At 41.8% G+C, this 13392-nt stretch overlaps 1 protein-coding gene across 6 annotated transcripts in view; it reads left to right on the forward strand.

Annotated features, from left to right (window-relative positions):
• SULF1 (sulfatase 1) overlaps nucleotides 1-13392 on the forward strand; it is a 176963-nt gene that overhangs the window by 126844 nt on the left and 36727 nt on the right. For all 6 annotated transcript variants that reach the window (XM_042973037.1, XM_042973036.1, XM_007084770.3 and 3 more), the window contains 5 exons: nucleotides 3791-3941; nucleotides 4852-5027; nucleotides 6757-6885; nucleotides 7157-7213; nucleotides 7934-8063. In XM_042973037.1, the coding sequence (XP_042828971.1) occupies nucleotides 3791-3941; nucleotides 4852-5027; nucleotides 6757-6885; nucleotides 7157-7213; nucleotides 7934-8063 (643 nt within the window). The remainder of the gene's footprint in view (nucleotides 1-3790; nucleotides 3942-4851; nucleotides 5028-6756; nucleotides 6886-7156; nucleotides 7214-7933; nucleotides 8064-13392) is intronic.

Raw genomic sequence — 13392 nt, forward strand, 5'->3', positions numbered from 1 at the left:
AACAACCAAAAGAGCTATTAAATGATCTTTCCTAGATACCTGTATAAGATCTTTCCCAGCTACCGGTGAGTATGGGTATGATGTGGTCCCAGGATTTGTTCTCTGGAGTCACTGAAGTCTCTTCGAATCCTCACCAAATACTGTAGCTGGTATTCCCATTACATAGATGAAGAAACAGAGGCTTAGAGGAAAAAAAAAAAAAAAGTTGCCCACGATCACACACCAGTAAGTAACAGGGCTGGGATGAGATTTTGGGTCTGATCCCAAAACATTCTGGAGCAATTGATTATGTGATTTTACTCTTTTCCCTAAAACAGTTACCTGCTTCTTTCAGTGGTTTCTGTTCCAGCTGACAGCTCCAGGTCCTGTTTGAATAATTGTGAGTCAGTTCTTTGGGAAGCAAGCCTTAATTATCACTGGGGGACAGAAGGCTGCATCTTCCAGGAATCTGGCAGACCCCGGCAGGAGGCAACCACAGGTCTTTGGCAAAAGATCACTTTTCAACAACATTGTCAATTGCAGCGACCCCCGAACTTACACCTGCAGGTCCCCGAACAGCTGCCGTTCTGTGGGAAGCAGTGGCAGTCTGTCTTCCTTTAAAAGGCAAATGTGTACCCCCCCCCTTGCCCCCTGCTGAGATCTCACCTGGGATTTCATCCCCAGAGCTGGGGGTCAGCTCCCCACTTCGAGAAATTAAGGGGGGTGGGGAATAAAGGCAACGGTTGGGGGTGGGGAAGGACAGCTCTGACAACAGACCTGAACTCTCCTTTTAATATAAGCCAGATTTAACATATGTCATTCTGTAAATCTGGGAGTCCAATTTGAGGCTTGTAATTTGCTGTGACCTTTCCCATTCCTCCAAGTAGATGGAATTGTGCCAAGCACATCAAGGTAACCGGTAGAAGATATAATTTGCCCGCTGTGAGCCTTCGTTCTGGTTCCCTATTGTAGTTTTTATTTGTGTTGAGGTTTTGTGGTTTTAAAAAAGTCAACTCGATTTATTTTAAAATTAAGGCAAACCAACATCAAAGGCAGTAAGAGGAAGATGTTTAGGTATTACAAAGAAGCCTGTGTAATCTTTTATAGCCGTATTCTTTTTCAGGGCACGTATCAGTAAATGGTTAGGGGACCTTTCATGACCCACTTGCTATATTTCTCTGACCTCGAGCTACCCCCACGGGTGAAAATCCTTTTCCTATGGGGTTTAGAAGCCTCCCCTCTCCTCCTCCTCAGCCTCTCAATCTAATCCTGTTTGTACCACAACATGCCGCGTGAAGAATAAGAAACAGGGCTTACATTCCTTTCTACTGCACAAGCTCCTGAGATGCGACAGGCTGATCCTGCCTGTGTTCACTTTTAGATATGAGGAACCCTTTCAGGCCAAAAAAAAATGGGACCAAGTGGTTCATGAGTCATTTATTGGGGAAGCAGAAGAAAGCTTATATGGAAAGTTTCTCTTAAAAAGAATGGCGGGCGATACCTGAAGAGCTTGTCTGGTTTTTAATGTGACAGGATTTTCTCAACCCAGACACTTATATAGAATGTATTTATTTATTGGTTTATGTAGGAAACTCATGTGCCTCTGTACTAGGCACTTTTAAGTGATATAGAGATAGATAGATAGATAGATAGATAGATAGATTTATTTCTCAAAAGAGCTTTTGAGGAAAGGTACTATTATCTCCATTTACAGATGAGCAAATTGAACCACACCTGCTTTTTCTACTCTGCAAATCTGTCCCTTTAAAAAAGGAGTTGACTTACACTAACTACTGAGCACAATTTATACAATTTTAGGTACAGTGCCTTCTGTGTTCAGTGTTATATTGGTATTTGTGCTGTCGTAGTTCTGCTAGTTAACCAGCATCCATACTGATCATCAGGGTAATTTTTTGTGCCAAGAAGGTCTGTGGTACCAAAACGATGTTTTCAACTATCGAAAGAGAAGTTCTGTAAATCCACCGGCAGAAGAAAATGTATAATAACAGGCAGCATTTATATAGCTCAGTATACAAGTATGTATCCCAGAAACTCCAGGTTTACCCCAAGGGAAATTGATATCACAACAAACCAGAAGGGTACATGTCAATATCCCTGAATTCACCTGGCTTGCAGCTACTGTTTCTCTGGCTTTATAATGTAAATGATGGCAGAGGGTCATCTTCATTTGTCATCATCCACAATTTTTCACTGAGAGGATCCTCCCCTCAGTGGACAGTGGCTACCAACTTTCTCAACCAACATAGATGGTTACTTGTTCTGTGAGACCAGTTACTTGTAAAGTTGGGGTTCATAGAAAAGCAGTCTCAGATATAGGAAGCACCCCGCACTTCATTTTTTCTTTCATTTTGTTAGAGTAAATGGGCTCTGGAATGGAGTCCGGGATCTACCACCTGATGACTTTGTTAATCTGAGGAAATTGTTTAACTTTGCTAGGCCTCAGTTTTCTCAACTGTAAAATAGGAATGATAAACCTACTTCTTTCTTTTTTTTTTAATTTTTTTTTCGTGTTTATTTTTGAGACAGGGAGACAGAGCGCGAGTGGGGGAGGGGCTGAGAGCGAGGGAGACACAGAAACCAAAGCAGGTTCCAGACTCTGAGCTGTCAGCATAGAGCCCGATGCGGGGCTCAAACCCACGGAACCGTGAGATCGTGCCCTGAGGCCGAAGTCGGACGCTTAACCGACTGAGCCACCCAGGCGCCCCAGATAAACCTATTTCTAAGAACAACAGAGATAATTGAATCAGTTAAGGTGTACAAAACAACTCAAAACCCAACACATGGTAAATACTAAGTTTTTAATATTAAACAACTTCTGCATGCTTAATAACATCTAAGGAGAAAGTTCAAGTACATTGTAGTCTGGCAGAGGTAAAATATACACGAGTAATTCTCAGTGGGAGAATTACTCTAGTATAGATATGTACTTTGGGAATATGAGGTGGCAGCATCTAATGGTCAAGAGATTTGGGTTAGATGATATCAAAAGGAAGGGGACATTTTGTGGGTCCCCAATGGAATGTGTGGGACACCACTTGGGTGTCTGCAATAAATTAAATAGAAGCTTGAACCAAGATGTTTGAAAGTAATAGGACCCACCACCCTGTAGTTAAGAAAAATTGGGCTCTGCACCGATATTGATTTGTCTATTAAAAGAATAGCTTTATTGATCAGCATGTATATTGCAGGCGTAGAATTGGTTATAATTCCAGCAAATCCAATTAAATTAATAGTATCTATATATAACCTATGTATCCTATATATAGGAAGGGGAAAAACTCATAGAGACTAGATATATAAGTAATCAATAAAACAGCCCAGTAAACTCAAGAGAAAAGATATATTGAAATTATGATTATTATTACCCATATTTGTGACTATATCTAATAGCCCAATTAGCAATGAAAATTTACGACTTAATATCACCATGAAAACTTTCCTTTCTGTATTACTGAGTTTTATCTGTAGATATTACAATACCATGATCATCTTGATGTGTTTTTACACATTTTATTCGATGAATCCAAATGAACTTACACTAATTACTTTTTTAGCTACCGCTCTTGGTTTTATAAGGTTGAATGCACATGCCTTTAGAGGATGTGTGCTGTTTGGGGTGGTGAAGATTTTAGCTTTTCCTATAAACATAGAAGGTACATGGGAGAAAAAAAATACTTTAGCAATGTGTAAATGACCTTTCCGAAATGATTGTTTTACAACCTTTAACTTGAAATATTTCTCCAAATGACTAAAAATATGTATAGTAAGAATTCTCTCTGGATATTTTCAGAACCCCTAGTTACAACTATGCACCAAATATGGATAAGCACTGGATTATGCAGTACACGGGGCCCATGCTGCCCATCCACATGGAATTTACAAACGTTCTACATCGCAAAAGGCTTCAGACTTTGATGTCCGTAGATGATTCTGTGGAAAGGGTAAGCATACCAGTTTGCCTCGGTGATAGATTTTGGTCCAGCTGCCTTTGTGCGGACCCATTCTTGCCAATTCTGTTTTTGTTTCATTGTTGTTTTTGAGAGAGAGAGAGTATGCATAAGTGTTCAGTGATTTTATCTACCCTCCCTTATCTTGACCCCTTCTGTTAACTCTCCAGGCCACACTGCCTTTGGAGCCAGTGGCAAAGACGAGACAAAAATCAAAACACCATAAATCAAGGGCTACACTCACAAATACCCTCAAGAATTAAGCAAATAATGTAAATACCTAAAGCTGGTCTCGTATGAAACAATAGGGAATGGTGGGGATTATGGTGAACTTTAAGTGTCCCCATCTATAACAGGAAGCAACCACCCAGCTCCAGCTAATTTTCGCCATGTAGAAAGGTAGATCCCGTATCATGAGGTCTTCTGACTTTTTTTAAGGAAACCAGAAATGCAAACATTTTATGTGAAATTTCCTGAATTTTAAAAAATTAACAGAAGCCGAATAAAACTTGTCTACAGGCTGGATCTAGTTGGATCAGGCCCAGAAGCAGGCTGTTTTTAACCCTTGATAGCCATATAAGAGTGACGAAAAAAATCAACAATGGATTTTTCAACGTAAAACTGATGTGAGGTGGTAGAGGCTGTTTTGTGGAGGGTTTCTTTTGAAAAACAGGTGCACAAAATCTTTAGGAAGAATGTGCCAGATTCAAAAAGTTACATGTCAACTCTATCATTGGACTTCTTCCCTCCAGAATTGTAAGCAACTTGAAAATGTAGGTAGTGATCGTGTTTCTTGGTCTTGTTAAAAGAACTCTTGCCTTTAAAAATTAATGGGGAAAAAATTGGGGAGAAATCATGGCAACACTATCGTCATCTTGCACATCTCGTCTCTGTTGTATTTCAGTTGTATAATATGCTTGTGGAAACGGGGGAGCTGGAGAACACTTACATCATTTACACGGCTGACCACGGTTACCATATTGGGCAGTTTGGACTGGTCAAGGGGAAGTCCATGCCATATGACTTTGATATCCGTGTGCCTTTCTTTATTCGCGGTCCGAGCGTAGAGCCAGGATCAATGTACGTATTTCTCTGCTTGCAACGTTCAGCTGAGCTGTCGTGGCTCGTGTATATCTGAGCGAATTCGGTCGCCAATCTCAGTGTCTGGTTTCTTTTCATCCAAAACAGAAAAGGGTGTGTGTAGGTTGGTAATTCAGAAAATGAAAACCTTTTTCCCCCTACAACGTGTTAAATGAACTAAGAGAAAGGAAAATTAACTACCTTTAAAGAGAAAGGAAAATTAACTACCAATGTTTATTTCTGTCACATAGACCAGAATCCATGTCATATGGGCTGTGTACACAGACACAAAATGTGGTCATTAGGGACACCACCTATACCTTCTTTGAATCAGAGATACACTGTCTTTAAAAAATAATAATAACCACTGCCTGCCTTTTTTTTTTAAGTTTATTTATTTATTTTGAGAGAAACAGAGAGAATGTGAGTGGGGGGAGGGGCAGAGAGAGAGAATCCCAAGCAGGCTCCACGCTCTCAGCACAGAGCCTGAGTCAGGGCTTGATCTTACAAAACTGTGTGACTGGGGTGCCTGGGTGGCTAGTCAGTTAAGCGTCTGGTTCTTGGTTTCAGCTCAGGTCATGATTTCATAGTTTCGTGGGCTCGAGCCCCGAGCCAGGCTCTGTGCTGACAGCACGGAGCCTGCTTCGGATTCTCTCTGTCCCTCCCTCTCTCTGTCCCACCCCATTCACGCTGTCTTGTCTCTCTCAAAATAAGTAAACTCAAATAGGGGTTGGGTGGGGGGTGTCCTCTGGGTGTCTCAGTCGGTTAAGCATCCAACTTTGGCTCAGGTCATGATCTTATTGTTCATGAGTTCAAGCCCTGTGTCGGGCTCTGTGCTGACAGCTCAGAGCCTGGAGCCTGCTTCAAATTCTGTCTCCCTCTCTCTCTGCCCCTCCCCTGCTCATACTCTGTCTCTGTCTCTCAAAAATAAATAAATTTTGAAAAAAAAAATTTTTTTAAACCAACTGTGAGATCATGACCTGAGTCGAAATCAAAAGTCAGTCACTTAACCAACTAAGCCACCCAGGTACCCCCAGCCCCTGACTTTTAGCATTTTTTTTTTCAATTATTAATAAAGAAAAATTTTTAAAGAATATAACATTTTAAGAAACATGGTTTTCATTTAGAAGAAAAACATCTTCAAGGAGTGAAGTTCTATTTCTGCACCCCTCTACATCTCTATTTTCCCATCTTAAAATGGGTTTTACACGTCCTGCTGGTCACATCAGAATGTTCTGTGTAAAATAAGATAATGTACATGAAACACTTACGGAAAGAATAAAAGAAAAGAATGCAAGTAGAATTCGAAATCTGGAATGGCCTTAAGGAGCATCTAGCCCGGACTCCTGATCTAACAAGGAGGAAACTTGGCAGATAGAATTAAGTGCCTCTCGCAGAGTTCCCGATTCTGCAGCGGCATTGGGGCCCAGAAACCAGATATCCTGAATCTCACCTGCGTGCCTCTTCTGCCGCCACATTGCACTACATCCTGGGAGAAGGGAGAAGGTGATGACAGCAGAAGGCTTTCTTTGAAGAATGTTATTATGTCTCTTCAGCTCATTCGAAACTTTGGGAATTGTCCGAACCAAGTTAAAAGGTTTTATGTGTGAAAGACCACGCTAGAGGGAGAGAAGACCAAAAACCAGTGCATCTCGGTGTGGAGAAAGTGGCCCTAAGTGCCACTGCCACAGGTGTTTGGTATGGGGCGTAACCATCTGTCCCTTTGCAGAGTCCCACAGATCGTTCTCAACATCGACCTGGCCCCTACGATCCTGGACATCGCCGGGCTCGACACGCCTCCCGATGTGGATGGCAAGTCCGTCCTCAAACTTCTGGACCCGGAAAAGCCAGGTAACAGGTGCGTCAATTTGCTTTCCATCAGCCAGCCCCAAGCTCATGGGCGCCTAGAGCCAGCCAGCAGCTGTTAAGAAGTGGAGGCAAAATAAGGCTTTGCCTAGGAGAACCGCCCCGAGCTGAGAATTTCCCTGCTGTTTGTGAATAGCATATTGATAGAGATGCAGTCGTGGTCTGTGGGAAGTGAGAGGTGTTTCTTTAAATAAACTGTTAGTGCAGAATCGTTTGGAAAAACGTCCAGATGCCAACAGTAAATATTATTATTTTGCTTTCAGGTTTCGAACAAACAAGAAAGCCAGAATTTGGCGTGATACATTCCTCGTGGAAAGAGGGTAATTATTGGTTCCTGGGGTGCTTCTGGGAACCAGTCCTAGTGGGCAGCTCTCCCTGCTGGGTATTTTTTCGCCCTTATTCCGGTTTACTAAGCATGCAGATTTCGTAAGCCCAGTCACAAGATTGAATGGTTTGCTACTCATTCTCCACTGGCCAGCACCATCATGATTGTTGCATCAGACTGTAAAACATAAATTCTCACAAGATGGGACCAAAGCACTTATGGTTGCATTTCTCAGCCTTGGCTCCTAATCAGACCAGTCGATTGACTTTCTCAGCCCTCCTTCCCAAGTCCGCCTGGCCCTCACCTTTCTCTTTCCTTTCCTTAGGTGCCTCTCCTGGCTTTAAATATATGAGACTTTAATTTCCAGAGTCTCTTCTGGAATTCCCCTTTTGGTTCATGATCCCATTGTCTTGTTTTTTTCCATACCTACATTGAGAGAAAAGCATTTATATAACTGTACAGCTAAACATTTGTGCCCAGAGTTTTGAAATTAACGCTTTGCGGAGAGAATGTTCTTCATTAGTGCCCGGCCTATAATCTTCACAAAGGACTCGGCAAATGCCGAACTCCCATGAGCCAGATTCTAACATCTATGTCATGCCATTTGAAGAATGTGTAGTTGTGTCACAGGGGAGAAAAGTAAAAAAGCCACATGATGCTAGGAAGATAATGCAGATCGTTTCTCACATTAGAAACTTTTTCTTTTCTGTCAAAGGAAATTTCTACGTAAGAAAGAAGAATCCAGCAAGAATATCCAACAGTCAAATCACTTGCCCAAATATGAGAGGGTCAAGGAATTGTGCCAGCAGGCCAGGTACCAGACAGCCTGTGAACAGCCTGGGCAGGTGAGTGACACAGCTTGTCTTCACCACAAGTCACATCCATCTTCATTTCTAATTTAAAATTTGCAACGTATAAAACAATGTACATTTATGGATAAATAAGCTTTTCATTACGCTCATGCCGTGCTCACTGTGGCAGCTCTCCTGTGACTGGGATTATCTAACTGGTCTAAGCTGGGCCTCCTCATCACAGCTTGACTCCCTCCAGTGAAAAAACACGGTGCCCTCGGAGAGTACGAGATATCCACCCGACTAGCCAACACCAGTTCAACATATCAGACATGTGAAATGGTTAGCCAGGCTAGAAAGTTCAGAAACTCGGTTCCATTTGAGGAGAAGCCAACACCACTTGGGTTCCTGTTAACTGGTTATCAAGAAGTCTACTTAGTCAAGATCATGGGCAGATGCTGAGCCTCTGGACAGTGAACCAGCCAAGAGACACGATGGGGTCTTCCCATCCTGTACTGAAGTCAGATGTGGTCCAACCTTCAGAGGAGGACAGAATCTAGGACCAAGATTGGGGAATGAAAAGGGAAGACATATTGTGTTTGTTTATCATTTCTACCTCTGCTCACAAAGTATATGACATCAACTATTCCATTAGAATGAATCCTCTTTATTAATCGAAGTATTACTGTAGAATTCAGGGCTACCCAGAACACCAACTATTATCAATAAGAACTAAAGAAATACCATGTAATGAATTAAACAGACCTGTTTCTAAGGAAAGTGAGAACATATGAACACAAGCTATTTTTTTAAATGTTTATTTATTTTGCAAGAGAGAGAGAGAGGTTGAGCTCTGGAGAAGCGCAGAGAGAGACGGAGAGAGACAATCCCAAGCAGGCTCCACGCTGTCAGTGCAAAGCCTGATGCAAGGCTCGATCTCACAAACTGTGAGATCATGACCTGAGCCGAAATCAACAGTAGGAGGCTTAACCTCCTGAGCCCACCCGGGCGCTCTTCACACAAACTATTTTAAACACTCTTGATCAACACCAATGCTACCTAAAAGAGGTATTGTGTCATCATGAGAGAGGAACTGAATTTCTGCCTAAGTCATTCCAACATAGAACAGAATGGAAGGAAAGTGAAAACTAATATTTATTACTCGTGTCTTATGTAAAGCACTATATATGGAATTTTCTATGTATTAGCTCAGTTTAATCCTCATATTCATCCGGTGAGGGAGGCATCGTTGTCCCCATTTACAAACGGGCAGCCGGTGAGTGCAGAGCCGGGATCCAAATGAGGTGTAGGATTCAAAAGCAGCGGCCACTTGCTGCCTTCCAAGGTAAGTTACATGAACTAGGCAGAGAGAAGTTCAGATCTTTGGTGAGTCTTTTTTTTCTTTTCAACTTATCTGACCTCTAGATATCCATACAGCTAGCCAATACCAGTTCAAGATATCAGGCATATGAAATTGATAGTCCTGTTATTGAAATGGCCTCATAAATGTAAGGCATCATACATTTGTACGTGTGATATGGCATCTAGCTTATTGAACAGACATTCACAATAAACAACTTGGTCCTCATACATTCTGCATTTCCTCATGCCTTTTTGTGCTCAGGGATTCCCCGGAAATAGAAAAAGATGGGGCGGTGGGGGGAGGTTGTTGAAGGAAGGGATGAAACCAGGCCTTCAGGGTACTCCAGTCTTTATTTTCAAGTGTTTAGCGGAGAAGCTTAGACTTATTCATTGTATTTTCATCTGATGTCTTCAAATCCTTCTTAAGGAAGCTCTAAGTATTATTATGACTAAAACCTCAGAATTGTTTTGTAGCTCTGAAATGATTTTTAGGAGCCAGCCTCAGTAGACTAATTTACCTGTATTCGGGAGTTGGAAATGTTCAGTGTTAAATATATCTCATGCAAATTGGTGATTTTTGTTACTATTTTAGCCCTCTAAGCTGCAAGCATGATAGCCGACTGAGAATAAGGTACACTGCCTACCTTTCAGTACACAATTTTGCAAACCTCACCATATGGCTTGCCCTGAAATTTTAATACATGTCCTAAAGGGCAAATGTAGTATAACTGGATTATGGCACTTTGGCATGAGTTCTCCACTCTTGTGCTGAATGCTAACTATGTTAAAAACTTCACTTTGCTTTTTCATATTTTTCTAAACTTGTTTTGCCCCCACTAAATGCTTAAATATCTAGTTCCCCTGGATTTTCCTCTGCTGCTTGATTTCTATGTGCATCAGTCTGAATTTAGATTATATCACATGAATATATGAAAATGTTAGCAACAATTTCTTTCAGAAGTGCCTGAATTATGAGAACGGAGAATTACACTATACCCCAGATGATGATTTCTTTCTATAGGTGACGCTCACACAATGGCTTAAGAATCTGAGAACTTCTGGAAAATCTCAAGCCTCTTCCAGACAGTTCTCGAATCTGTGGGTCAAGCCCAGTTGCTCTACTGTGTTCTACAGAATCTTTATATTTTGGCCTTTTGCTTTTTCTATCTGGCTACTTTGAAGATTTTCTTTTTAGTTACAATATCAGTGACGATAGAAAGGGAAGACAAAGTCCGGAATAATGAGATTGTATTGATCTGGATCAAGGCATCAGTTGAGGCCAGAACTAACTTGCTAGGAATCTCTTCTCTTGACATTGATTTCACTCCTGGCCTGTGCCCTGCGTCTTTTTCTCTGACCAAGGTTAACTGCCTGCATTCAAAAGACAACACAGTCTTCTCTTTGGTTTGATTCTGTTTGGGATATAAAGGAAAAACCCATGCTCTCGGCCCCATTCTCTTCACTTTTCCCCCACAAAGAGAGCACGAATTTCCCCTGTCCCACTACACCCCCATGCCTGGTCACCTGAGGATTGTTTGTCAGAGTCATGTGAATGCATGAAGCAGGTAAATGAAAGAAAGAGAAATATGACATCAAAAAGTTTGGGTTAGAATATTGGCATCCACTACTTTTTAGATGTGTGTTTGGGGACAAGATTCTTAAGAGTCTCAGGTTGTCTATCCCTAAAGTGAGGAAAATTAATCTCAGGCTTGTAAGAATCCAGTGATATCATATATGTAAAGTCCTAGATGAACTATAAGGCAATGTGTGAATATTGGGTGCTATTACTGTTCCAGGCCATCTTACCTGCTGTTTTCATTCCTATGAAGCCAACAGAGAATTAAAATGGGCTGGAATCCCAGACATTTGGCAATACTTCTTCACTTTGTGAACAGAGCAACCAGCAGGGACTAATTAAGGCAGTGTGGACATATGTGTTTGCATTTCTTCTGTGTTCCTGAATTAATATGAGACTGAGTATGAATCCCCACCACCCTCTCAGCTAGCATTACACCCCCAAGCACATTATGTACAGATTTACGTATGATACACTGCACACACACACACACACACACACACACACACACACATGCAAATCTCAACTTCTATCTGAAAAGACTTTGGCTCAACAAAGACCACACATCAGTGATGCTCAATTCTACCTGCACCCTAGAATCACCTGGGCAGCTTTTGAAAATACCGACTTATAGCCTCCCCCTAGACCAATCAGATTAACATGTCTAGAGGTGACGCCAAGGCATCTGTATTTGTTAACAAAGTTAAGAACCAGAGGTCTAGAGTCCGAGAATGTGAAAGTTGGAAAGAGTCTTAGAAATCTTCCAGTTGAATGAGATCCTTTTCCTCATAAGGAAATTTAGGTCCGGAAACCTTCAGCTACAAACCCGAAGTCAGACCTGCGACTCTGTACTTCACGTTCAATCCTTTCTTCCCCAGAGCATGGTGCCTCTACAAAAATGTAACAGAGTAGATATTCTCTTGAAATTGTATGTGGCACTTGCCTGGCTGAAGCCGCGGGTTTGGGACCCACTCACAGCATCTAGGGAAGTGGTTCCCAAGCAGGACTGCACACTAGAATCACTTAGGCAGCTTTACAAAAGCTAATGTTCAAGCTTCACTCCAGACGAAGTAAAACAGACCTTCTGGGGATGAGACCCAGACATCAGTGATTTTTTTTCAAGCGCCTGGGTGATTCCTATGAATAGCCAGGGTTGAGAATCACTCACGTCAGGTAAGCGTTACTGGTTTTTGCTTTTCTAGGTACAGTGATTGACTCCTTAAATAGGAGTTACATAAAAGAGAAAATCCCTGGGCATTCAATTTTGAACTGCACATCATAGATTCTGTCATTTGGAAAAAAACAGGTTTCTTTTCTTTTTTTTTTTTTTTTTTTTGATAAAGCACATTTCATATCCTTTGTGAGTTGTTAAACTCCAGCAACTTTGCAATTTTGTTTGCCTCTCTACTATTGTATCAGTATGAAATCAAAGATTTGTTTAAAATTATGAAAGAACCCCAGATCAAGCAAGCTGATACTGTTTGAGAAATCAGACTGTCGCTGGTTGAATGTACTGGTTTAACTCCAGGATCTGTGTTCTCATCCCCAAAATTATCCCTCTGGCCGTAGAGCCCTCGACCCTCTGTGACCAGCTGCAGAGCAGGAATAAAAGGCATTTACCAGTAAGATCTGGTTCTTTTGCCAGAAACTGACAGCCTGTTTCCAGAAACTCACTGAGTCCTGGTTAAAATCTCAGCTCATAGACACCTCCCCCTGGAGCTCCTAATTCCGGAGGGACAGGCCATAAGGACCAAGCCCCAGTGCCACCCTCTGGCTGAACATTTGTGTGCTCAGGGCTCGTTATGGACGGCCCAGCCTCTAAACCTGGCCACCTCCCCTCTTCAACCTGCACTGAAGGACGTGTCCGAATTGTGTGTCTAAATGGTTTGGCTTTGGTGCAGTTTTCAAAATACAAACCACAGGCTTAAATGTCAAACCATATTTAATGATGTTCCAAACAAGTCAGAAAAAGACAAACATAAGGACATTTTACTTATAACCTACCTAATGTGTCCACACCCAATTTAATGTATGCTCTTGTTCCCCACTGCTCCCTAACGCGGCCTCACTCTGGTCAGGAGCCCCTCCTCCCCGTCTCTTAAACATAACATTCTCGTCTACCTTCCCCAATGCCATTTCCTCAGTTGAGCCTCACCGGAAGCCTCACATTCTGCCCAAACCATTCTTCTTTCGCTAGGGTCCTATTCAACTGGGATTGCATCCTGACTCCATGCTTGCTTTGTCACTTAACCTAACTCTGCCTTAGTTTCTTCATCTCGAAAACGGACATAATACTGGTAAAGACTATATGGGGAGGTTACTATAAAGATTATATGAGTTAAGTGTAGTAAGCATTCGAACCGGTACCTGGCACATAATTAGCACTCAATAAATACTGGCTATCACTTGTTGGCCAAGGTCAGTTTACCAACTTTACTTTCCCCA

The sequence above is a fragment of the Panthera tigris genome, chromosome F2 (genome assembly GCF_018350195.1).
Source record: "Panthera tigris isolate Pti1 chromosome F2, P.tigris_Pti1_mat1.1, whole genome shotgun sequence".
Taxonomy (NCBI): Eukaryota; Metazoa; Chordata; class Mammalia; order Carnivora; family Felidae; genus Panthera; species Panthera tigris.